The sequence below is a fragment of the Leptinotarsa decemlineata genome, unplaced genomic scaffold (genome assembly GCF_025532065.1).
Source record: "Leptinotarsa decemlineata unplaced genomic scaffold, Ldec_3_MD MMD2_tig00004433_RagTag_RagTag, whole genome shotgun sequence".
Classification (NCBI taxonomy): domain Eukaryota; kingdom Metazoa; phylum Arthropoda; class Insecta; order Coleoptera; family Chrysomelidae; genus Leptinotarsa; species Leptinotarsa decemlineata.
The window spans coordinates 1,489,908-1,516,558 of record NW_027412608.1 but is presented as its reverse complement, the minus strand read 5'-3'; the positions used below and the strand labels follow the sequence as shown (position 1 = coordinate 1,516,558).

At 35.7% G+C, this 26,651-nt stretch overlaps 2 protein-coding genes and 1 pseudogene across 4 annotated transcripts; 2 read left to right on the top strand and 1 right to left on the bottom strand.

The window, feature by feature from the left end:
* The first annotated feature begins 4,867 nt into the window (after nt 1-4,867).
* On the top strand, nt 4,868-6,427 carry LOC141484127 (uncharacterized; annotated as a pseudogene).
* A 135-nt stretch (nt 6,428-6,562) lies between these two features.
* On the top strand, nt 6,563-10,623 carry LOC111504124 (transposable element P transposase). 3 transcript variants are annotated; one of them, XM_074179202.1, is made up of 4 exons: nt 6,564-6,985; nt 7,039-7,229; nt 7,334-7,573; nt 8,364-10,623. In XM_074179202.1, the coding sequence occupies exon 4, from the start codon at nt 9,089-9,091 to the stop codon at nt 10,499-10,501; it is 1,413 nt and encodes a 470-aa protein (XP_074035303.1). In that variant the 5' UTR covers nt 6,564-6,985; nt 7,039-7,229; nt 7,334-7,573; nt 8,364-9,088; the 3' UTR covers nt 10,502-10,623. The 3 variants fall into 3 exon arrangements, with proteins under 3 accessions (XP_074035304.1, XP_074035303.1, XP_023014386.2); XM_023158618.2 differs by having other exon boundaries at nt 6,574-6,985; XM_074179203.1 differs by having other exon boundaries at nt 6,563-7,229.
* Nucleotides 10,624-22,237: 11,614 nt separating this feature from the next.
* Nucleotides 22,238-24,646, bottom strand: LOC141484125 (uncharacterized). The gene is made up of 2 exons (XM_074179201.1): nt 24,293-24,646; nt 22,238-23,303 (listed from the first exon to the last, which is right to left on the bottom strand). Exons 1-2 carry the CDS (start codon nt 24,644-24,646, stop codon nt 23,112-23,114), a joined length of 546 nt encoding a protein of 181 aa, XP_074035302.1. The 3' UTR covers nt 22,238-23,111.
* Between the last annotated feature and the right edge of the window lie 2,005 nt (nt 24,647-26,651).

Here is a 26,651-nt window from a genome sequence, read left to right as displayed (position 1 = left end):
TTTATTCAATTTTTAAAATACACGTGCCGCAAAAATTGCACCAGCTGATCCATTTGTTGACTTTAATGCTTATATAACTTTTAAACTATTAGAGATATGACAATAAACATTCAGAATGTCATCTTGCATATATTTTTAGTTATTGTTATTTTGTTGTTTTAGGAATTTGTTTACAAACATTAACGATTTCCTCGGGTTTTCACAAATTTTCAGGCTTACAGCTCAGTAAATAATGCCAATTCCGATATTGAACTTCAGAGCAATTTTGTTATCGAGATGAAAATGAAAATAATGACTCTGATAATGGAGATAAGGATTTCGAATACGGCATGGTCACTGATCAACAAAATAAAAAAAGTCAGCTTATCAAAAAATTATTAACGGAATCTTCGGAGCAGATTCAGACGAAAAAGAAATGGAAGAATCTAGAGATCAAGAAGAAGATGAACCAGAAGAGAAAGAAGAGCAAAAAATAGAAAACCTCCCGAGTAACAAATTTAAAAGAATATCACGTTCACTTCCAAACCTAGATATTGCAAGTACATACTTCAAAAACTTCCCCCCCAAAAAACAGAGGAAAAGACGAAATTAATAAAATAAATTGACTGCTTCATTATTCTTTTATTCTTGATATAATAATAACGAATATTTTTGACGCTAATCGTGATATTACGATTGAAATTCTTTATTTGAAAGGAATAAACTGGTTTCAGTTATAACTATAAATATCATATCTACTCCCAAAATTTAGCGAAATTCATTAATAGCTTATGAAAAAATGAGCAAATAAAGAGATAATCAACTGCAACTGTAAGATAATTTATAGTTTAACAAAATTGCTCCGGAGTTCAATATCCAAATTCGCATTATTTACTGAGCTGTAAGCCTGAAAAGTTGAAAAAACTCGAGGAAATCGTTGATTCTTACAAACAAATGCCTAAAACAACAAATAAACAATAACTAAAGAGTATGTGTAAGGAAACATTTGGAAGATGATTCAATTATCTACAAAAATGATCTGAATATTTATTGTCGTATCTCTAATAGTTTAAAAGTTTTACGAGTATTATAGTCAACAAATCAGCTGCTGCAACTTTTGCAGCATGTATTTTCAAAATTGAATGAATAATGGAAAAAAATTGTTTTAGGCATTTTTATGCTCGTAGTTGTTTTTGTAATTTGTATAACTTTCAAGAAAAAAGTTGAGCTGAGAGGTACTAATTGTTAAGTCAATAAACAATGGAATTGTTAATGAATTTTATTCTGTCATTTTGTAGAGAACTGTTAATTATGAATTTAGAAAAGAAAAAAATGTCTAAACTAATAATTTAATTAGTAGATATATAAAAAAACTATTATGAACAAAAAAATATTATTATTAGGAATGTTTTTCATAATTTTCATAATCGACAGTTAAAATAATAAACAAATGGAGATAGAAATTATATATGTTTCAGTTTATAAATATCTTTTATTGACATAAAAACGATAAAATAATGATGAATAAAGATACATTTTTTTAAAAACATTATTGTGTCTTTTCTTTTATTGTTTACTTTAAAAAATTATTATAAACGAAGTATTTTGTTAATTAACAATTGTCTAGATTATTGAAAAATCAACTTTGATTAAAAATTCCAACGGGAATCAGTTCTCTAAGGTATTTAGATCATATCATGAATTTTTAAAATTTTTCTATTTACTTTACGTACCTCAAAAAAATTATTTTCAAGTTACGTACTCGCTTAGAGGCCATGCGCGCAACCTAAATGTGGCGCGCGGGCGGCTATTTTCAGCGTCAAATCAAAATTATACATAATGGAGATACCGTTTCGGGAGTCGAAACTCTTTTTTAGTAAATTTCCTTCCCTTCAAGGATCTTTTTTCAGAATTCGAAAATATTTATAGTTTACGAACTATAAACAACAAAATCGAACACTGCTTTCTAGGGTCTTCAATTGTTTATAACTTTTAGAATTTTTTATGAACAAATTTACTTTTCTTCGCAATGATAAAGACAATATTTCGGATCAAATGAGCCTAACCATTTAATTTTACAAAAAGTATGTCCATTTAACACAAATCTAAACATCTCCGGGTCTCACTTTGCACGCAGCAAATAAATCGAAGGCACCTTTGGAATGAAAATATACGGGAGGAACAGCGACCTCAAGCGCCCAACCATTGAACTGAAATATATGCGGTGAACGGGTATTCATACCAAATGAGGTCCAATTTTTATATATATATATATATATATATATATATATATATATATATATATATATATATATATATATATATATAATTGCAGTCTCCGAAACTTAGATATTTTATACAAATGGCTTCGTGATATGTTACGATGATAAAAATGTATAATAAATTTCTATTCAGAATAATTTTTTTTTACCTAACCTCATCGATAATATACTCTCAACAAAAACAGAAAACGACAAAACAACAATGACGACGAAAAGATAACAAATCAAACAGTGTCACACAGTGTTAAAATTTGCTCCTCATTAACGGACAATTTATAGTAGTTTAAAGTACAGTGAGACTACGATTTTCCTCACAGACCTTGGGCAAGATACTTCCTTTCAAATTAATCAAACAAAACGTTGGAATATTCATTAGAAGCACTAGAAGAAGTTTTCACTTAAAGATTGTGATATTGTGTGAAATCGAAGCATCCGAGGGATTTCTTCAAAATACTAGAGCCTATTGCATCATTGTGCACGAGACTGTCATAGAACACCTCCCACTCAGCGAAATTATTAAAAAATGTAACTGAACATGTGATTTTGCTTCAGTATCAATCGAAGAGTCAACATGAGAATAGCTGTTGTAGATATTCAAGGCTTCACCATCGAGCAAAATTTCCATCCTAAAGAAATAGCCATTAGGATTGAAGTTCAGTGTAGTAACTTTTTACTGTTGCCAAACACACCATTTTCCTGTTTGAGTAAAGAAGATCGCCGTACCGCCTGTTATTTGGAGCGAAACATTCACGGATTGAGGTATTCCTCTGTGTTGCGGAACGGCTAACATACTCATTTTTATTTTCTTAATTTTGCCTCACCCTGTACCCTCAAAACGACTTCAATATGATTGCGCCCTCTGTGGTGTGTTGGAGCGATGAAAAGGGACGAACATTGTTGTTGTTGTTAGCTTCGATTCCAAGAACTGGTACCTATCTCAGGACTCTGATGAAACAGCCGCAATCCACTCAAGGTAAGTCGTCTTTGAAGGATTTACTTTAACATTTTTGTTAAGTATCATAACGGTATACAGTCCCTACTGTTCCTATTACCACAGTATTTTGTATACAGTAATTTCACTAAAGGCTGATTTGTGGTTTGAATTTTCCTACGCGCAGACCCACGCGTCGATGTCTTAGGTCTGCGCAAACGACGAGTTTAAAGGTGGCCACAGACTAGCATACATGTGCGTCATACATGTATGTCACACATGTGTTACGTACTTTGAACGCCAACAGAGTTTATCCATACACTTACACACAAGTTTATCAAACATGTTGGTTTGGAAGTGCACGATGAGCGGTGATGACACCTTCTTTCTGTTAGCAGCGGCGTACGCTGTTTTATTAAGCAGAAAGAAAAGGAAACTAGTTCAACAGCCAACAAAAAAAAAAACAAAATGGGTGAAAGAATGGCTTTTGAAACGCTCAAAGTATACTCATATTAATCTCCTAGAAGAGTTACGCCTAGAGCCTGATGATTGGCGGAATTACCTCAGAATGGATGAAGAAAGTTACATCACACTATTAAAGTTAGTGTCTCCAATAATTGAAAAACAGGACACGATCTTGAGGGCTGCTATATCACCTCATGAGCGATTAACAGCCACACTTTGCTATTTAGTCACTGGAAGGAATTATGAAGATTTGAAGTTTTCAACGCTAATTTCTCCTCAACCTGCAAAGCTATATTTGACGTTTTGAAAACCGTATATATGAAGGTAAGAAAACATCTATTATAGTTTTCGATAATTCAACGTCTTTATCTTGATCTTATTACTCGAATGAAATGTAAGAAGTCGTGTTAGCACAAACGTTGGTAATAAAATAAGTAGAACGTATTAAACTCAATCAATCCTATTTATTCAAACTCAAAACTAAGTAAAAAATATTTATGTAAATATCTACTGCATCAGTCAAAAAATATTTCTATTAATTATTGTCCTCACTTGGTTGATAAGTTCCATAAAACATTGAAATATTAGAATTATACCGAGACGTAGGTGAACTAGTTTCTAAATTTTGGTATAGGTGTTGTTGTGGTGTTGGAGTCATTAGAAATTGTGTATCTGTAGGTCTTTGTGAACTTAGGTGTACTTGATGTTGTACTGGACGATAAGTGGCTGGATGAGGGTATTCATTTGACGGCAAATAAGTATGGCAGGAGTTGTTAGTATCGTTTGAATTAGTAGGCGTATTGACCGACGTAACAATTTTAGTATGTTTATCAATATTGCCCATCTTGGCTTCAAATAATAAATCATTTATCAGTTTTTCGGTGTATTTTCTTGTTTGTCTTGGTAAGGTTCGTAACTTTGCTGCAACATTATTCCCAAAAATGTTAAACGCATCATCGGCCTTTTGGTTACGTAGCCTTTCTCCCACCATAGTCAATACTTCGTCGGTTTCATCAACTTTAGTTTGGCGTTTTCTTTTTGAACTTTTACGTGTGGCTGCGCTACTAGTTGCTGATGTTGATGGGGAACTTATATTTTGGTTAAGATCCCGAGGTACAGACGAACGTGACAGACATCATGCAGGTGGATTCATCGGTGATTCCACGTCTTCGTCTATATGTTCCATTCCTTGCGTACGCTAGAATTATAATACTGTGTTATTTTTTTAAAGTTTCCGTCGTCAGAAGATGAGTGGAGACACATCGCAAACGATTTTGAACAAAAATGTAATTTTCCTAACTGCGTGCGAGCTGTTGACGGAAAACACGTCAACATTATTCCTCCCGCTCGAAGTGGGTCATATTACTTCAATTATAAAGGGACACATAGCCTAGTATTATTGGCTGTAGTGAATGCTAATTGTGAATTTATTATGTGCGATTTTGGTATAAATGGGCACATATCTGATGGAGGAGTTATAGAGTACACTAACTTCTACAAGAAACTGAAGGATGAACAATTATCTTTACCAGCGCCAACAAAACCAAATAATAATAGCGAAAAATTGTTGCCTTTTGTTTTTGTTGCTGATGAAGCATTCACCCTTCGGAAAGATTTTTTGAAACCGTTCAGTCGGAAAGATTTGAATAACGAAAAGAAAATTTTCAATTATCGTTTGTCGTGAGCAAGAAGTAAAGTTGAAAATGCCTTCGGCATATTGTCCAATCGTTTTCGAATATTTCACAGAGCAATTTCGTTTAATTCAGAGGCAATTGACAGAATTGTTATGGCAACCTGTGTTTTGCATTTTTGCAACTATTTAAGAAGAAAACGTGGAATTGTATACGCACTAGATAATAATTTGTACAAGGAAAATACGGATACGGGTACTCTTGAATGGGGTTTACAAGCAACAGATTTTCTTCCACTACAACAAACTCTTAACCAAAGGGTGAACAACGATGCAAAACAAGTCAGAGAATTGTACATGCATGACAAGGTGCTGTAGAATGGCAGCAACGAATGGTGCATTAATTTCAAATAATTTTGTAACAGTTTTTCTACTTTGTTTGACGTAATAAATGGAATTATAATAATTGTAAAATACATTTTCCTTACCTCACTTCCATCATCAACTTCTTGCTCGCTTTCACTCTCATTTTCTCGATTTTCATACAAATTGCTGACTGACTCTCGAGGCATTTCTTGATAATTTGTAAATAACAGTAAGTCGTAATACCATGAGTGTGTTACGTATACGTCATCTGCTCCTGTACCCGACCTTTTTGACTCTTCAATTTTCTTCATTTCTCTTCGGAAACTGCCGCGTATGCTATTTATTTTAGCCGTTACAGTTTTTTTGTAGCATTCGGTTCAATTTCCTGGAGTTCTTTCAACAAAACCATGTGAGCGCTATCTTTTTTGTTTCTGTCTTTATAATCAAGACTCTTCGTTTTCCATAAACACGGAAAACTTTTATATAGCTCTATAAAATCAGTCATAAACGCTTTAGAAAAATGTCTTAAATTTGATGACATGATTATTTCTGGACAGAGTTTATTACAGTAACTGATCAACCCAAAAAATCCGTGAGACACTGAACTGGACATGTATGTGCACTAAGCTTCATACTTGGCCACACACCGACAATCATGTTTGCACGCTCAAACTTGTGCATACATGAATTCCGGTCGAATTGGAAAACTTGTGCGACGTACATGTTTGCGATTTTTTCACCACACACTGGCAAACATCAACGCGCAAGCATGTATGACACACATGTATGACGGACATGTTTGCTAGTCTGTGGCCACCTTAAGACAGGCATGCAAACCTTCCATAGTTGTCGAATTTCATGTGTTTCACCCAACCTACTGTGGTACATTATTTTGCAACTCGTGAAAAAATGTTAAAGGTGGTCTCTTATTCCATAAAATTCTGATTGCTGGAATATTACTGGATGAGACGTTGGTTCTTAGAAATATTCCACGTATTTTATTCGAAAATGATCATTTTGGCAAATCTACAATATTATGTCGGATAACGATAATTGTCACATTGGCAACAGTGCAAAATGCAATCATAACCTATAAAGTACTGTGATTTTTGTTTATTTCGTAGTTTTTACGTGTTCTAAGTTTTGTTGCATATACTTTTATTCGTTTGCTAGCAGTGGGTGTTTTTTCTGCGAAATAGTGAATTGCAAGATGTCTACAGTTTTGGCTGAGTTTGTTTCCAAAAAACAATGCAAATATTGCGTAGTATGTTCAAGCAATTCGAGGGAAAATCCCCAATTGAGTTTTTTTAGGATTCCCAAAGATGATGCAAGGTAACTATCTTCTGAAACTGAAAAAAAACCCTTTACTGAGATTTTTTTCATAGGTGTGCTTCATGGAAGGCCATTTTGAAAGTGGATAAATTGAAGGAGTTCACGTCTGAAGAATGCTATTCCCGTTTTCGTGTCTGTTGTAAGCACTTTGGAAGTGATATGTTTGCCAATTTGCAGAAAAACAGATTGAAAAAAGAAGCAGTTCCCACCGGTTTTTCTGATGAAATAAACCCCTCAGAGCAAGGTAAAGTCAATCTTAAATAATGCAGTCCAGTAGTTAATAGTAGATAACTTTCTATTCTTGAAAGCAAAGCAATGAATTCCACCATACCTTTTTTTATTTTCAAGATAATCCCGTTGTTGATGATACTGGGATGTCGAACATTTCTGAGAGTGTAGCAGGCACCTCTCAAGGCAGGCAAACCTATGAAGATGTTACAGCTGATAATGTCAGTAGCAGAAAGGCAAGAACTGTTTCTCCTGCCAATACATCAACCGAAAAATGCAAAAGACTATTGAGTCCTGTTCCAGGCACCAGCTCATCAATAGATTATGAAAATATTGAACTTCAATATTCCGATACCTCAGGTATGTATTATAAGTGTTTAATAAAGGCAACTCAGAAGTTTTTGTTATAAAATTCTATTTTTGTCTTAATGAAAAAAATTTTTGACCACATTTGCTACAAGAACCAGTCATGATAACTATTGATAAATGATGGTAGGTACATGCTTTTTTTTAAGACAAATTTATTCTGAACTATATAGGTACAAGAATATGAAAAACTTCTACAAATATTTCCAACCCAGTTTCTGAGACATATTGAGTATCCGAAATGTCAACTCGGAGAAGTATCATATATGTATTCAAATTCATTTCATTAATTTTTTCAATAAAATTAATATCACGGAATCAGCAATACACGAAAATATATTTTTGAGTGTGATGGAATCACAGGTAGCTAAGTAAAGACAAAAAAATCATTTTACAACTTATATTTTGGAAGATGGTAGTGAAGATTGAGTGAAGTTTTGTTTATTTTGGCACATTATTAATGGACAAAATTATGTGGCATAAATTTTTATTTATCTAATAGATTAATCAAATTATCAAGAAGAATTATTCAAGCAATTCTTGATAACTGATATTTCTATGTGAATGTAAATAAAATGTGGTATTCAGTGTGAGACGAGTTTAAGTGGCATGGTTGACAAAGTAATCTATCCACTTTCATGCTTGACACACAGAAGGCAACTTTCACTCCCAATAATACAGTATATGCATTTTATAAACATGATAAATTACACTATGTGCCATTTGCTTATTGAAGAATTCTGTTTTGCATTTTGGATTTTTATTGAGAATATTTTTGTTTCAGATGCTTACATTCAAACATCCACAAGTTTGTCTGCCTGCACACCAAGGAAACTGCACCTTCAAAATAAGATAAGAGACCTTCAAAGAAAACTCAATTCTAAGTCCACTCCACCAACCACATCAAATCAGCAAGATTCAAATGAAATGGAAGTGGCCTTAAATTTCATTAGGAAAAAGTGTTCACCAGTTTTAGCTACCTTTATGGAAACACAGTTGTCGCTTTCATCTGGCAAGACTGGAAAAGGGTGCCGATATAACAATGAAATCAAATTATTGGCACTCACTATATATTTCTTGGACCCTAAAGTGTACAATTTTTTAAAACAAATATTTCGACTGCCATCTAAAAGTACCTTGTTTAGAATCACTAGAAAATGCCCAATTTCTACTGGTTTCAATGATTTTGTTTTTGCTGCTCTGGAAACCAAAGTTAAGCTACTCAGTGCAGAGAGTAGGGATTGTATCTTATGCATTGATGAAATGTCTCTAAAGACCAATCTTTTCTATAACATAAGTAAGGATGAAATACTTGGTTTCTATGATGGTTGTCAAAAACAGTACATACATTCCTGCCACAGAAGTATTGGTGTTGATGGCCAGGAGTATAAATCAGAAGTGGAAGCAGCAATTAGGATATTTCTTTGTTAATAATGTGTGCTCTGTCGAAGACTTCATACAATACTTGCTGAATTCATACGCAGACTCAAAAATATAGGTTTGAATGTCATGGTTGTCATTTCAGATGATGGTGGAAACTTCCATAAATTCACCAGAGTGTCTGGAATAACACCAGACCACCCATATTTCACTGTTGACAATTCAAATATATTTTATATGGTGGATGTTCCACATCTTGTAAAATCCACAAGAAACAACTTTTTCAAGTATAAATTGCAGTTCGGTGGAAATGAGACATCTAAAAAATATTTACAACAATTCTATGAATTGGATATAAAACAGAAATTCCGATTAGCACCCAAATTAACAAATGACCATATTTATCCTAATAATTTCAAAAAAATGAAGGTTAAACTTGCCACACAAGTTTTTAGTTCGACTGTGGCAGCAGCGCTGAGCAGTTACATTTCCTTTAATATCATAACTGCACAAGCAATACATACTGTAGATTTCATTGAAAAAATGGATAAACTGTTCGACATATTCAATTCTAGCCGAAATATGGGTGTGAAAGAGTTCAACAAACCATTTGTAGGAAATGAAAAACAGATCTCATTTCTTGAAGAAATGAAACAATTATTTAAATCTATGAGGGTAATAGATGAAGCGGGCAAAGATGTGACTAATCGAATTAAATTCATAAAAGGATGGCAGATAACAATATCAGCTCTTTTAGGTCTGTGGCCTGTTTTAAAACATAAGGGAATATCCAAAGTTTCCACAAGAAGATTCAACCAAGATTGTTTGGAAAACTTTTTTGGAAAGATTCGACAGTTGAGTGGAAATTGTCGAAATCCTACTTGCATTCAGTTTCAAAGAAGTTTTAAAAAGCTATTTGCCCTTAGTTTTTTTGAACATATTGAGGGAACTAATTGTATAGAGGACTTCGATGAAATACTAACTTCGCTCAAACCTGAAAATTTGAAAGAATATGAGGTACTAGTACCGAATACAATAAATCAATATCTTTTCCTAGATAGCAATGATTACACCAATCTACAGTTGCCTGAGCAGAACTCTTTCAGTTACATAAGTAGCTATTTTATGAAAAAATGTCTCGAAAAACACAAATGTGACATTTGCATTAACTATGCTAGAGAAAATGAATTATTAAGTGCAGAAACTTTGTACACGCAATTCAGAGCATATCCAAATGCAAAAAACGATACTTTTGGAAATCTACAAACTCCAAATGAAAAGTTTATAGATTATTTGAACATTTTGGAAACTATTTTCAGTGAACATTTTCCAAACTTATCGATAGAACTTGGTGTTGGAAGGAGCATAAAACATAAACTCCAGGAAGTGCCTTTTTCTCATCCATGTTTGCATTTTCCAGTTGATTATTTAATTTCATTATATGTGCGGGTGAGAATTTATTATACGATTAAGTTTATAAATCGTAGTTTCAAAACTACATCGAAAAAAATTAAAGAAAACCAAAAAATACAAAACCTTTGACATTTGTAAATTTTCTCCAATACTTCTTAAATACCTAGTGTTTATATGTACCCACGACTTATTATACTTTAGCAATAGAAAAATTTGTTAGTTTTCTGAATAAAGTGTATTCAAAGCCTGAAGTGATGTCTTATTTAAGAAAGGTAGAAATAAACTATCGAAAGCTTGACGAAAATAAGGAGTCTTCTTTGACCTAGTACCAAAAATTCTGACTGCAACCCCACTAAAGCTTTTCCAGATTTACTATGGGCTATATAGTTTTATTTTTTTCTACTGTACTTATCAGTCAGGTCAGGAGGAAAAACGTATTTGAAATTATTTAGGGACTGCAGGACAGTTGCAAACATTCATTTTGGAAATGTCTATATCTTTGTATACATTGTATGGCATGTGTCTGACAAAACAACTACTTCTCTGGCAACTATCCCAATTATATCTCGGACATACGTGCAAAAATCCTTTCTTTGAAGGAACAACTCTGCAAGAGCTGTCTACGAGGAATACCGAGTCCACAGTATACTTATATAACTATACTGTGCCGAGTCCCTGTGTGTATACAACCGTGATAGCATGGTCTGCACTGATGAGGAACACTTCAAAACGGTTCGCAGTTGGTTCCTTGTTCGAATCAGGTGAAATCCCACTATTTGTCCTAGAGAGCTCTTGCAAAGTTGTTTCTTCAAAGTGAGAATCTTTGCAATTATGTCTGAGGCGACTTGGATTCCGAAAGGTTAACAGTCGTAAGGTATTTTTGATAGTCAAATTTACATTATATAAGAAGTTGCTGACTAATAGGACATGTTTCATTTAGAATAACTGTTTTTAATCTACGCAGCAACTTTTCGGGGTTGATTAGACATCTAGACTTGTATAGATTCAAATATCAACATTTGTCAATATATGTCGAGTTATTAGCTAAAGAAGTAGTTGTTTTCTGTCGGAAAACATATATAATGGTATAGTCAAAATGCATTTGGACTATACCAGTGATTTTATTATCAATTTTTACTTGGATAAAAGCTGGAAGCAGCAAAACAACCTGTAATGTACTTCACTATTTAACAATAAGACACGGTTTTCGTATATTCCATTTTATTTCCCAAACTCAACTGAACTGCTATCCTAAGGTCACGGCACAGTGCACACAAAAAATATACAGTTTTTATCAACAACAATTCGGATACACTACACTTTTTCTCCCCTAATATCAAAGAAAATAAAAAAACCTAACTTACTAACTACATTATATAGAAAGAAAAAAATATAACACTAATAAGGAATGAATCTCTCTGGAGGATTTCGAATACGTTTTGGCCTTTCTGTTACGACAATTTGTTTTGGAGTTATTTCGATTTCCTCCCTCAATCTGGAATTATTTGAGTCAAAAACTGTCTCCTGTGAATCTATTGAATTTTCTCTAGTTTCCGTTGTTAATTCGAAATCTTCCGTTGGGGTTTCCGGATTCTCGAAAGTCCATTATTGATAATAGGAAGTGAAGTTTCTTCACGACGATACAGGGGCATCAATTGATTCATGTGACGTTTCCATATAAGTGTAGTATTTGGGATTCTTACATAAAAAGTTTTTCGTCCAATCGATTTTACAATGATTCCCGTAATCCAAGTAGGTTTAGATTTTCTATAATCTCGTACTAAAACATATTCCCCATCTTGCACACAACGTCGTTTTTTTCCTTTATAATACTTTTTTTGTTTACTTTGCGCCTTTTTCAATGTTTCCCTCACTTCACCAATCGATTTATTTTTACGCACTCCGATATAATTGGGTTTAAGTAAGTCTAATCTAGTTTTCAAGGGTCTACCCAACATCATACGGGCTGGTGACTCCCCAGTACTGCAGTGTTCTGTATTTCGATAAATTAAAAGAAAATTATTCAAAGATTGTTCAGTCAAGTTCTTCTCCTTGAACAAGTGACCTATAAAATCATATGAGCTTTTCAACTCCTTCATAATAAAATGTTTTATAGTTTTAACACTATTTTCTGCCGCCCCGTTTGATGCTGGATGATACGGTGGTGACGTCACATGAATAATTCCATTATTTCTTAAAAATTGTTGAAATTCTGTAGACATAAATGTCTTTGCATTATCTGATACAATTTGGTCGGGTAAACCAAATTGTGCAAAAAGACTTCGCAGTCTCATTATAGTACAGTGCGATGTTATAGAATTTAGAATAAAAACTTCCACCCACTTTGATAAAGCATCTAAAACTACTAAAAACATTTTCCCATTAATTGGACCTAAAAAATCTAAATGTAGACGTTGCCATACTCTGTCAGGGATTGGCCAAGGTTGCAATTCACTTTTAGGAGGGACTTGGCGAACACTGAAGCAAGCCTTACACGATCGACAGGTCTCCTCGATTTCTTCATTCAAGGAGGGCCACCACACATAAGATCTAGCTAGTGTCTTCGTTTTAACCATCCCCAAATGATTTTTGTGTAGTTCAGATAGAATTTTCGTTCGCAGTGAGCTCGGTACTATCACCCGGTATCCCCAAATCAAAATATTATTTTCCACTGATAATTCATCTTTTCTTCTGAAAAATGGTTCATACTGAATATCTACTTTTTCCGGCCAACCGTTCAATACATAATTTACTACAACATTCAAAATTTCATCCGATTTTGTTTCATTTTTCATAACATTCACATCAATTGGTACTTGTTCATTCTCAATGATATAATTTAATGTCACATAGTTATCTTCCTCGGTAAAAGAATCATTTGTCATGTTTTCAAGTGGAAGTCGTGACAAAAAATCCGCACAGTTTTTATTACTGCTGACATACTGGATGTCAAAGTCAAATGAACTAAGAAACAAAGCGTATCTCTGTAGTCTATTAGCGGTCATAGTAGGAATACCTTTTTTTTTACCAAAAATTGAAATGAGTGGTTTATGATCGCACCTCAGCACGAAATGTCTACCCCATAAATATGAATTAAATTTCTGCACTCCACTAACTATACTCAGTGCTTCCTTTGTTATTTGTGAATAATTTTTTTCAGTATTTGAGAGAGTTCGAGAAGCGAACGCGATTGGTCTCTCTAAACCATTTGGATACTTGTGAGAAAGGGTTGAACCTACCCCATAAGAGGAGGCATCGACCGTCAGTATCAACTCAACATTAGGATTATAATGAGCTAATACTTGTGGAGAAATTATTTTTTCTTTTATTTTTTCAAATGCAAGATCACATTCTCTGGACCATACAAAAGAACACCCTTTTTTTAAAAGTTGATAAAGAGGGTGTAGCACATCTGGTATATTAGGGATAAATTTTTGATAATATTGTATGGAACCTATAAATGATTTTACTTGAGACACATTAACTGGTTTAGGAATTTTCAATATAGCTTCAATTTTTTTTTCGCTTTTATGTAAACCGTTTTTGTCAATTCTATGACCTAAATATTCTATCGAGTCTTGAAAAAAAATACATTTTGATTTATTAATGGTCAACCCACAATTTTGTAATCTACTCAACACTAATCTTAACCTTTCCACATGTTCCTGCTTACTTGCCCCCGTAATTAAAATGTCATCCAGAAAGCAGCACACTCCTGGTATTCCTGATAATGTTTGCTCCATTACCTGTTGAAAATAACTAGGTGCTGAGGAAATCCCGAACGGAAGTCGGGTGTAAACAAAGCAACCTTTATGTGTTGAGATGGCAGTAATTTTTTTTGTGTCATCATCTAATGGCAATTGTTGATACGCAAAAGTTAAATCAAGTTTTGAAAATTGAATACCCTCAGATAACTTACAAAATAAATCTTCAATCTTAGGAATAGGATGACGACACATCTCGATAAAAGGATTCACCGTGATTTTATAATCGCCGCAAATACGAACTGTTCCATCGCTTTTTAAAATAGGAACAATTGGTGTGCCCCAATCTGAGTATTGAACTGGTTCCAATATTCCCAACTTAAGAAGATTGTCAATCTCCATATCTACTTTCTCTTTCAATGCGTGAGCTATGGGTCTGTGTTTGAAAAACTTAGGAATTGTCCCATGTTTTAATCTGATCGACATTTTTCCCCGATTAAAAGTACCCAAATCATTTTTAAATACTTCTGGATACTCATTTATTAATTTATCAATTATCTGATCATTTGATAGTTTCATGTAATTTAGTGGACTAAATCCCAAATTAAAATTTTTTATGAAGTCCCTTCCTAAAAGTAGATTTGCTCCTCGACTTATAACAAAAAAATCAAACTTTTTCATCTCATTATTAAATGTTACATGCATAACTATTTTACCCAGGGGTACTATTTCATCTCCGACATAGGTCAAAAATTTCAATTTAGTTTCGATTGGTTTTAAATTAGGAAAATGTTTTTTCCACAGAATTTCTGAAATAACTGATTTAGAAGCCCCTGAATCCAACTCTGCCTTGAAAGGTAAATTGTTTAACTTTACATTTAGTAATATGGGACTTTCTTGTGACGATCTTAAACAAAATAATGCCCCTTCATTTTGTAAACAATCTTGGTTATCCGACACATTATTCGGATCAGCTGTGGAACAGATGGGCTCATTGACCGTTTCAATAAAATTAAAAGACTGGTTTTTATTTACCTTTTTACATATTCTACGGAGATGTCCCTTTGCGCCGCAAAAAGTGCAGGTGTATTCGCGGTAAAAACATCGCTGCGTCTCGTGGTTCCCACCTCCGCACACTTTACATGAAGACATACCTGTTTGTCGCCAGGAGGACCCCGATGAGGTGTTGGTGTTTGAAGTGTCTGCCCTTCTGAAACGGGTTGTCTGCCCTCTGCTGCTTTGTTCGCGGTTTCTTGGACCTGATCTGTATCCTGTCCTCTGATCTTTCACTTCTTGATAATCAAGTTTGTAAATATTTTCTCCTTTCACTTGCACTGTGGCTGGTAATCGATAACTATGATTTGCAACATCTGTTGCGGTAGCCGCTTGTATTGCTTCTTGAAAAGTCAGATGTTCATCTTTGGTGAAGAACATATCCAAAATTTTACCTTTTTCAAACCCACAGATGAATTTGTCACGTAGTGCATTATCTAATGATGTTTCGAATTTACAATGCGTTGCTAGACCGCGAAGACGAACCGCATACTCTTGGATAGTTTCAGAATCCCACTTTTTGGTTGCATAAAATGCAAAACGTTCTGCAAATACCACACGGGTGGGTTTATAATATGTTTCGAATAATTTCACTATGTCATCAAACGAAATGTTTTCCGGTTTTGCAGGTAAGGCGAGGTTTTCTAATAGCACGAATGCATTTTCGGATAATGCGTTCAATAATATTGCACGTTTCCTCTCTTCATTAACGATTGCATTTGCCACGAAAAAAGACTTCAGCTTCCTGATAAATATATCAAAATCGTGAACATCTGGATTGAATTCAGACTGAATTCCAAACTGCGCTGCCATTTTCTTTATTGGTACCTGAACTAAATGATATCAATTCTTCAATTATGAATGCACTTTACATTAACCATTATCCTCGTCGCCAACTGTAATGTACTTCACTATTTAACAATAAGACACGGTTTTCGTATATTCCATTTTATTTCCCAAACTCAACTGAACTGCTATCCTAAGGTCACGGCACAGTGCACACAAAAAATATACAGTTTTTATCAACAACAATTCGGATACACTACACAACCTATTATCTTACAGTGTAAATAATTCATAACTTCCGACTCCGAAAACTCTCACATACATTTATAGTTAGTACATACATACAAAAAAATTACTTTTGTATGATTGAACACTACATACTTAATTACTTTTTTACTTCTTCAAGTCCTGAATAGTAACTACATAATTCAGAAAGAATAGGCTCTACAGATTCCTTAATCTTGAGTGATGAATTCGATTAGGAATATTTTTAATAATTGGTCCTTAATATAATCGAATCGGCAAACTCGTCCGCCATCTTGAATTCTCCAATCAATAAATGAATATGCTATATTTGGCCCCAAAAATCACTACAAAGAAATTTCGCATGGATTCGTACCATGGTTCATGAATAACAAAACACGTTCTTTATCTTGTCTTTTTTCTTGTTGAAATGAAAATATATTTTGTCACATTCGAATATGAACATCTGCCGATTCCATGAATTTTTAAAATCTACTTGAAACTTAGTTCATCATTGCCCAAATGATCTGGGTTACTTCAATATTACACAAATGCAAAATTATCATTTGTACAATTTTCTCAGGTGCCCAACATGGTTTTCATAGACTGTTTTTTTTTTGAGCAGTTTATATGAATAGTTGTTATGTTGAGCAGTGTATACACGCTTTGGTTGAGATTGTAGTAGGGAGAAATGTCATTAGTGTCAAATACGTCATCATTATAAAAAATGAAACTCCTGGACACCGACATCAAAGGGACCGACGCTGAGTGAAACTACTGTATACAGAAATACTGTGCTATTACCGTTCCGTTACATGGTCCTTCGAGCTGCGATTAGAATCATTCCTGTTAAGTCAGAGTTTTCTATAAGAATTTTTTTTTATATCATTCAAAAGAAAAAAATTTTTTTTGAACCGCTCATTTTTGAATTTCATTCTGAAAATTGCTAATTTCAAAGTGACTGTCTCGAATCTGCATAATTTTGTGAATTCCGTAGCGAAATTATAATTTTTAATGAACATAAAATTGAATTTTCGTCTCTATTTTCATATTCTTGCCAAACAGTACTTTCGTTGAAAAGTGGAAGTGTATCTACAGCGCATGACCAACTAATTATCTTGCGCTCAACATACCATTGCTCCGTCGATCGCTGAACTGCTTTTATATTTTTTGGAATTCCTCAATTCCCGCTGTCGTTTTTTGCTCGCGTTTTTTATCACCTGTTACTTTCTGGGTATTCCTTTCGAATTCACTTTGTTTATTTGCTCCCATATCAAAATGGATAAGGTTAAAAAATACAAAATTTATCGTAATTCTGCTATAAATGAAATTACAGTTTTGAGAGCCCTTGCAGATAGGGTTAAAACTGATAAGTCTATTCGAACTTTATGAAGAATGAAACGGTCCAATACCAAGGTATTCGTGACCTTGCTGTCACTAGGTTTTTATCATTAGAACGCCGCTTAATCAAAAACTCGGAGTTATACAAGCAATATTCTGCTTTTATGAAAGAATATTTAGATCTTAATCACATGGAGCTGATCTCTAGTATGGACATTCCATCCACATGTTATTACATTCCACACCATTGTGTTTTGAAACCCGATAGCACGACTACAAAATTGCGAGTGGTATTCAATGCCTCAGCAAAGTCTTCGAATCAAATATCGCTCAGTGATAATTTATACACTGGTCGAAAGTTGCAACAAAATCTTTTCAATATTATCTTCAATTTCCGCATTCATCCTTACGTATTGTGTATGGATGTGACAAAAATGTATAGAATGATTCTTATTAATCCTTCTCATGGAGATTTTCAGAGAATCATTTGGAGATTTGATCCCAAATTACCGCTACAAGATTATCGTCTTCGTACTGTAACTTACGGTATGAACTGCTCGCCCTTTCTTGCGCTCAGAACACTTGAACAATTAGTTAAAGATGAAGGTGGTACTTTTCCGCTTGCTTCACTCGCACTCAGTTCCACCTGCTATATTGACGACTTCGTGATGTCTATTCCTACCTTTGAAAAGGCTCACCAACTCAAAACTGAAATTATTACCTTACGAAAAGAGGGCTTCGAACTTCGAAAGTGGTCTAGCAATGACCTTTCTTTGCTCTCTGATTTGCCTCCCTCTTATTTGTCCAACGAACCGCACACGTTTTCTGAAGATATCGATTCTTGTCTGAAAATTTTGGGATTGCGTTGGAATCCTTCTGCTGATTGTTTTTCTTTCATTGTTTCTGCAATTCCAAATCGTCCTTGTACTAAACGAACAATTTTATCCGAATTAGCTCGCATATATGATCCCTTAGGATTCATTTCTCCAGTTACATTTTTTTGCAAACATCTCATTCTCGGTATTGGTTGGGATGATATTCCCAATAATGAAATTATTCGCATCTGGAATCAGTATCAAACTGATCTACCCGTTTTATCCAGTCTCAAAATTCCGCGTATGTTCACAAACTCCCAAGCAATCGCTTATGAAATTCACGGATTTAGCGATGCATTTGAGAAAGGATGTGCTTGTGTTATTTATCTGTGTTCTTTTGATGCCAATGGACTGAATCATGTTAGCTTCGTATGTGGAAAGTCCAAAGTTGCACCAACTAAGAAAACTACTATTCCGCGTTTGGAGTTATGTGCAGCCGTTTTATTAACGAAGCTGATTTCATCAATCATTTATCTTATTACACCCCAATTAAATCTGAAACGTGTTTACTGTTGGTCCGACTCCCAAGTAGTGTTATATTGGATTAAGGGTCATCCACACCGTTGAAAGACATTTGTATCAAATCGTGTGACATTCATCAGGGAGAAAGTCGCTCCTGAACATTGGTATTACATAGATACCACCAATAATCCGGCGGATGCTGCTTCCAGAGGTTTGTTACCCCGTCAGATGATATCACATTCTATGTGGTTCACCGGTCCGCCTTTCCTTAAAAAACATTATGAATGACCTAATTCGCCTTCTCTGCCCCTTGCACCCCCGGTGGAGGAGGAAAAATCAATTCCAGTATTTTTAACCTCTAGTACTGACCATGTCATTGATATTTTATTAGAAACGCATTCTTGTTTCAGATCGCTACAAAATGTTCTAGTTTACTTGCTACGTTTTATCAACAATTCGAAAAACCTTCTCAAAAATTCTTAGGCTCAATTTTGCCTTGCGAGCGCCACAAGGCACTTGTTAGACTTGTTCGGCATGTCCAAAGTGTCCATTTTTCTGTAGAAATCGAAAGTAAACGTTTTTCTAAACCTTTGAGAAAACTTCAAGTTTTTTTGGATTCTGAGGGAATTTTACGTGTTGGAGGTCATCTGAAACATGCCTCCCTCTCCCATTCTGCCAAATATCCTATGTTGCTTCCACCTTCAAGTTGTTTGACTATACTTTTGATCAAATATTTTCATGAGAAGTTTTTTCATGCAGGTTTTCGCACGACTCATTTCCTTCTGTCGCAACAATTTAGGATTTTATCTCCAAAAAGAGCTATCAATTCAGTTCTCTCTCAATGTATTCCATGCTGGAAACAAAATCCTAAGACTTTTCAACCCCTCATGGGGAATTTGCCTATTTCTCGAGTTTCTCAAGTTAAACCATTTTCTCACTCAGGTGTCGATTATGAGGGACCCTTTTCGATAACTCTCAGTCGCCATCGTGGTGTGAAAACAATAAAAGCATATTTATGCATTTTTGTTTGTTTTGCTACCAAGGCGGTTCATCTTGAACTTGCCAGCGATCTCTCTACTGACAGTTTTTTAGCAGCTTTGCAAAGGTTTATTGCACGTCGTGGACGTGTATCCCATATTTATAGCGACTGTGGCACCAATTTTTTAGGTGCCCAGCGTCAATTACTCCGTTTGCTCGAATCTTCAGCGTCTCACGAGAATATTGTTTTTCATCCTACTCCGGCAAGTGCACCTCATTTCAATGGGTTATGCGAAGCCGGAGTAAAGAGCGTTAAATCACATTTGGCTCGTGTTATCGGCCAACAAATCCTCACCTACGAAGAATTTTATACCGTGTTAACATTAATTGAATCCATCTCCAATTCGCGACCCTTAACGCCCATGAGCGCCGATGTTGATGATCTCAACACTCTCACTCCCGGCCATTTTTTAACTATGGAACCTGTCTCCAGTCTACCGCTGCCTGATTATTCTGATGTACCCCTGAATCGTTTAACGAGATGGCAACTATTACAACGCCTACATCGGGATTTCTGGCATAGGTGGCATAAATAATATTTGCACACTTTGCAGCAAAGAGGTAGGTGGTTGAATGGCGGTACTTCCCCTCGCATCGGTATTCTTGTACTTATCAAAACTGATAACCTTCCCCCATGCAAGTGGTCGCTCGGTCGTATCTCCAAATTGCATCTTGGTGATGATCAAGTCGCGAGGGTAGCAACAATTAAAACAACGCATGGTACCTTGAAGCACCCCCTGGTCAAGTTGTGTCCACTTCCACTTGAATAGTACACGACTTTTCAACTTTTCTTTTCAGCATTTTTTGTTTTTATTTGATGTTTCGAATATTTATTATTAATTTTATTCAGTTATATATTAGAAAATGCCTTCTGCATTTTGCGGGCCAGTAAATGTTGCGGAACGGCTAACATACTCATTTTTATTTTCTTGATTTTGCCTCACCCTGTACCCTCAAAACGACTTCAATATGATTGCGCCTTCTGTGGTGTGTTGGAGCGATGAAAAGGGACGAACATTGTTGTTGTTGTATTGTTTTTCTATGTGGTTGATTGTCCGCCATTCTCGACTGCCCAGTTCAACTGTGAATTATTCGTTTTTTGCTGATAATATTTTTGTTTATCACACCGCATAATATCGTGCTTCTTGATACACGGATTAGCTTCGATTCCAAGAACTGGTACCAATCTCAGGACTCTGATGAAACAGCCGCAATCCACCCAAGGTAAGTCGTCTTTGAGGGATTTACTTTAACATCTGTTAAGTATCATAACGGTATACAGTCCCTACTGTTCCTATTACCGTTCCGTTACACTCTGGCTGTGTGGAATATAATCAATTGGATGCCATCCTCATGGAAAATCTACTAAGTGTCGATGTCATTTATGTGCGGGGACATCAAAAACATGACTTTCCAACTGAAAAATTTTACGAGTTGAATATACCGACAAGCGTTGTGAATTTGGAGGGCTATGACAACACAACATGGATGGTTCCTACATTCGACAACAACGAAGGTGTCTCACCCTGTATGCATCACGTTCGCAACCGAACCAACTACAATTGCAGTCTCCGAAACGTAGATATTTCATACAAATGGCTTTGTGATATATTACCAAAATAAAAATGTTTAATAAATTTCTATTCAAAATCATTTTTCATTTTTTATCTAAACTCACCGCTTCATGATAATATACCCTCAACAAAAATAGAAAATGTATGCAAAACGGTCGAAAACGCACGAAAAACGATCGAAAACGCACCAAAAACGATCGAAAACGCACCAAAAACGATCGAAAACGCACCAAAAACGATCGTACGCAAAACGGTCGCACGCAAAATGATCGAAAACGGTCGAAAACGCACGCAAAAACGGTCGAAACTTATGCAAAATGTCATTGTAGAATACTTCGCTCCCCCATTTTCCTCACGTTGAGTCCACAACGCTTAACCTCTCGCTTTTGGATCTCCTCTTTCTCCTGATGATGCTAACTTGGTTGACAGAGATACGAGATTTAGTGCCCGTCTGGCATGTTAGAACGCTAGACTTCTGTCGAACCAACATTTTTTTTTAAATGATGTATTTTGAGACACCCCGTACACAGTCGTATTCCCAACCCTTCATTTTCAAACCGGCAGTACTACATTGCCCAATAAACAACGACATATCTTATAACCGGCAACAACTGCTTGCGATAGGAACGTAAAGCCGCATTTTCACGTGTCAAGTAGCTAAAGCGAGTTACTAAAGCAAGTAACTAAAATTTAGTCCGTTCGTTTTAGTGAGCGTTCACATGTGTAGGTACCTGCTTTGTTGTTTAGTTGTTTAGTACAGATTAAACATGGCAGGAAAAGTGACGCGTGCAGCAGTGCGAAATTGTATATTGACGTTATGTGGCGAAGTATCCGAAATACTTGCAGAAGAAATGAACAAAAACAAAAAGAAGCGTTGCTGGGTACGTAAATGGCTGAGTAGAAGAGAAAGATATGGTGCTTCATCTACGTTATTAAGAGAATTAGCAGCTGAAGACGCACCAGAATATAGAAATTGTCTGAGGATATCTCAAGAACAGTTTGAAATATTGCTGGCTCAAATTGCGCATCAAATTACGAAATACGACACTGTAATGAGATCGGCTGTTCCAGCTAGAATAAAATTGGAAATCACATTGTCCTATTTAGCCACAGGGAATAGTTATAGAACGTTGCAGAGGTTATTTCGTGTGTCAACACCTGCAATCTCCAAATTTATACCCGAGGTGTGTGATGCTATTTTTGAAAGTCTGAGAAAATATATAAAGGTATGTATTTTTTGAATATTTTTATTGCGAACAAGTTGTTGATGAACAAAACATGTTAAATATTGGAAAAAGCATGTGCTATCATCTGTGATCTTCTAATATCGTCGTCATAGGTAAGATTTGCTTCTGCATGGATTATAGTGCTGAAGCCATCGCTATACGAAGAAGGCATGTCGGAATATGTAGGGGACTGCATTGGTGTAGAGATGGCAGATGGGGCGTTAGCACTGCTGGTATGTGTGTCTGTGTCGTACCGAATACTCTGGAGGTCTTGGAGTTTAAAACTGGTAAGAACAGACTGAATACGTTCCTGTGCTTTTATTGCAGAAAAAGCAGTTAACGTCATTAATTGTGCAGCAACACTGCGACCAAAAGCTATGTATTCATGTTCATTGGCAGGTTCATGTGTGATAGTTTCGGTTATTTTTTTTAGGTCGTTAACTACTGCAGTAACCTGTCTCAATTTTGCCGTAGCTCTGATTTTTTTTCTGTGGTGGTTCCTGAGACTTTTCCTGTGGTGGTTCCTGAGACTTTTCCTGTGGTGGTTCCTGAGACTTTTCCTGTCTGGCAGTCATTATTGCCTCTTCATCTTGTTGTTGTTGTTCGTCAACTGCTTCTTCGCGTTGCATCTGAAATAGAACAAATAGATATACCGTATTATGTATTTTAGGTACCGGAGTCCCAAGAAGAATGGAACGTTATTGAAAAGGGGTTTCGTTTGAAGTGGAACTTCCCCAAATGTTACGGTGCGATTGATGGGAAACATGTGACGATTCATGCGCCGGCAAATTGTGGTAGTGAATTCTTCAATTATAAGGGTACTCACAGCATTATTCTGTTAGCTCTGGTAGATGACAACTATTGTTTTTCCTATATTAATGTTGGATGTTCTGGAAGACAATCCGATGGTGGGGTTTTCCAACAATCATCTTTATTTGAAGCCCTAGAGAATGGTTTATTACCAGATGGTGGTTTCATCGTAGGTGACGATGCATTTTCATTGAAAACATATCTGATGAAACCCTATTCAAAAGTAACACTGTCGGAAAATCAGAAAATTTTCAATTACCGCCTTTCACGGGCAAGACGGATAGTAGAGAATGCGTTCGGAATTCTGCTTAGCCGATTTCGCATTTTTGAAAAGCCTATGGCATGCTTACCAGAAACTGTGGACAAAATTATCAAGGCCAGTTGCGCACTACACAATTATTTGCGAATCACTTCTCAGAACACTTACACACCAAATGGATCGTTCGATGAAGAAGATAGAGAACGCGGTCAGATTAGACCAGGTTCTTGGAGAAATGACAGTAATATACCCTTGCCGTCAATAAGACCTTTGGGGAGTAATCATTCGTCACGACGTGCAAGAGAACTGCGAGATCGACTCTGCCAGTACTTTGTGGGCGAAGGTGCGGTGCCATGGCAGCAACGGATGATATTTTGACTATACCTACTTTAATATTAATATTATAATATGTACATACTTATTCCGTATTTGGTTACATAGCTGGAGAGATGTATTGCTTTAATTTATTACAAGTTGATACTTTCGGGACGGGAAAATACGTATACGGATTAATTACCTATCATATGAACACTACTATAATATACCTACATTGAAATTATCCTGCGTGGGCCTCTTATTATCCTCTATATTACGTAAAAATGCGTCCATTTCCTTGAACCATTTCACACTGGGGACATAAATATCCTCCGCTCCTGCTCCAGACTTCATCGAGTCCCTTATTTTCTTTTTTTCTTGAGAATAAGTTGACCTCAACGCCCGTATTTTGTTCTTGATTTCAGGCACTCCGAATCCTTCTATTCCCATGATCTCCTCAATTTCCTTATACGCCGCGTCCCGAGCTTGTTTATTTTTATAAATCACAGCCTTTGTATCCCATAGACATCGCCTTTCCCGATACTCTTCTACAAACTTTATTGTAGTCGCTTCACTCCAACGAGACATTTTCAAAACACGCCACCAAATTAAAACACAACCAACCTTGCAGTCTGTACTATGAACTTGCCTAAACTGAGCTGTCTACACTTGTTTAGTCGGCTTGGTAGTTGCTAGAAAGCGAAGGTGGGAGAGGCAACTTGCTCAAGTAAATAGAACTTTTTCTATTCACTTGACTAAACAGTTTACTAAATTATGTACTTGCGCAAGTACTAAATCAAGTTGTTTACACCATACAAGTTACTAAATTTAGTTACTTGCTTTAGTAACTCGCTTTAGCTACTTGACACGTGAAAATGCGGCTTAAAACATCGATACCATCTCCATCTCACTTTGTCTCGATTACGTCACACGCGTCTCTCGCTCTTACACACACATACACATCTTTACATGAAATATTAATCATTTCCCAGATCTAAGTATCCGGCAACGCTACATTGCCCCATACGCAACGATTTATTTTTACAACCGGCAACACCTGCTTGCGCTAGCAACCGGTAAAACCTCGATACCATCTCCATCTCTCTTTGCCTCGATTACGTCACACGCGTCTTTCGCTCTTACACACACATACACATCTTTACATGAAATATTAATTATTTCCCAAATCTAAGTATATTTTCCTATCTTCAACATGATAATGACGATTACAACTTCCCTAACATTCTACGGAAATGAAAAAAATTTGGTCAAGTATATAAAATGAGTCAATTCCGGTCCCGACAAATCTTACGCTGTAAATACCCATCATTCGCAGTTACTTTCAATATCTTACGATGGTGTAGAGGCTGAGGACAATGTCTACCACACGGACGATCCAGGTTAGAATCTCATAAGTATAAACTTTTTTTAATCAAGATCACGAGACAAGGGGGCCTGAGCGGTAATGCGGAGTCCCAAGAGGGACGAGGGCGGAGTACTAAGGGGGCTGATAGGTAAGGCGGAGTACCAAGGGGGCCGAGTTCCATGCTTGAATCGCTACGATAGGAACGTAAAACATCGATACCATCTCCATCTCACTTTGTCTCGATTACGTCACACGCGTCTCTCGCTCTTACACACCCATACAAATCTCCACATGAAATCACATGAAATGAAATTACACACTTTAATCAGTACTACAATAAATTCAGAAGCATCTATAAGAAAGTTGTAAAAGCAGTAAAAAGTTGCTACTACCATGAAAGATTCTGCAAAAGTAAGGATACCATTAAAGAAACATGGCGATCAGTGAATCAGTTTCGGGGCAAAACTCCCACTCTGGCAAAGAATGTCACCTTGGATGGCAACACTCTGAATGAATTATATTGCTCCATAGCAGAGAGACTGTCAAATAATATAGATAATGCACCAGATCCATTATCATTCATGAATAACATTAATATTGATGAAACATTTATTGTATATGAAACCAATCTAATAGAGCTGATAGATACAATAAAGCAGATCAAAAATAAAACTTCTTGTGTCATCGATAACATATCGATAAGAATTTTTGAGAATATGCCAATCTTTACTCTAAAGTTACTAGTCAAACTTATTAATGACTCCTTTGCCAAGGGAACCTACCCACAATTCTTAAAAGCAAATGTTGTGATCCCCATTCACATTAATCCCCATCAATGACTCCTTTGCCAAGGAAACCTACACACAATTCTTAAAAGCAAATGTTGTGATCCCCATTCACAAAGGGCGTGACACCTCATATCCCTCAAACTTTCGACCCATCTCGCTTATTCCAACCCTTGGTAAAATTATAGAAAAATTGGTAAAAATTAGGTTGATGAATTTCATATCTGCCAACAAAATCTTAAATCCTCAACAATTTGGCTTTCAATTCAAAAAGAGTACAGGGGATGCAACTTTCCATCTAATAAAAAGACTTTACTCTGAGATGAACCTGAAAAAGAAATGGCGCAGCAGTGTTCTGTGACTTGTCGAAAGCTTTCGATTGTGTGAACCACGAAATTCTGCTACGCAAACTCCAACACTATGGTTACAGAAACAAAGCCTT

What these genes read in the sequence shown, in the direction of transcription:
- LOC141484125 (XM_074179201.1), bottom strand. Translation starts at nt 24,646, where the DNA reads ATGTCTCGTTGGAGTGAAGCGACTACAATAAAGTTTGTAGAAGAGTAT. An exon ending in CCACGCAGGATAATTTCAAT is followed by an intron (nt 23,304 to 24,292) that starts GTAGGTATATTA and finishes GTTCTATTTCAG; the next exon opens with ATGCAACGCGAAGAAGCAGT.
- LOC111504124 (XM_074179203.1), top strand. Translation starts at nt 9,089, where the DNA reads ATGGTTGTCATTTCAGATGATGGTGGAAACTTCCATAAATTCACCAGA.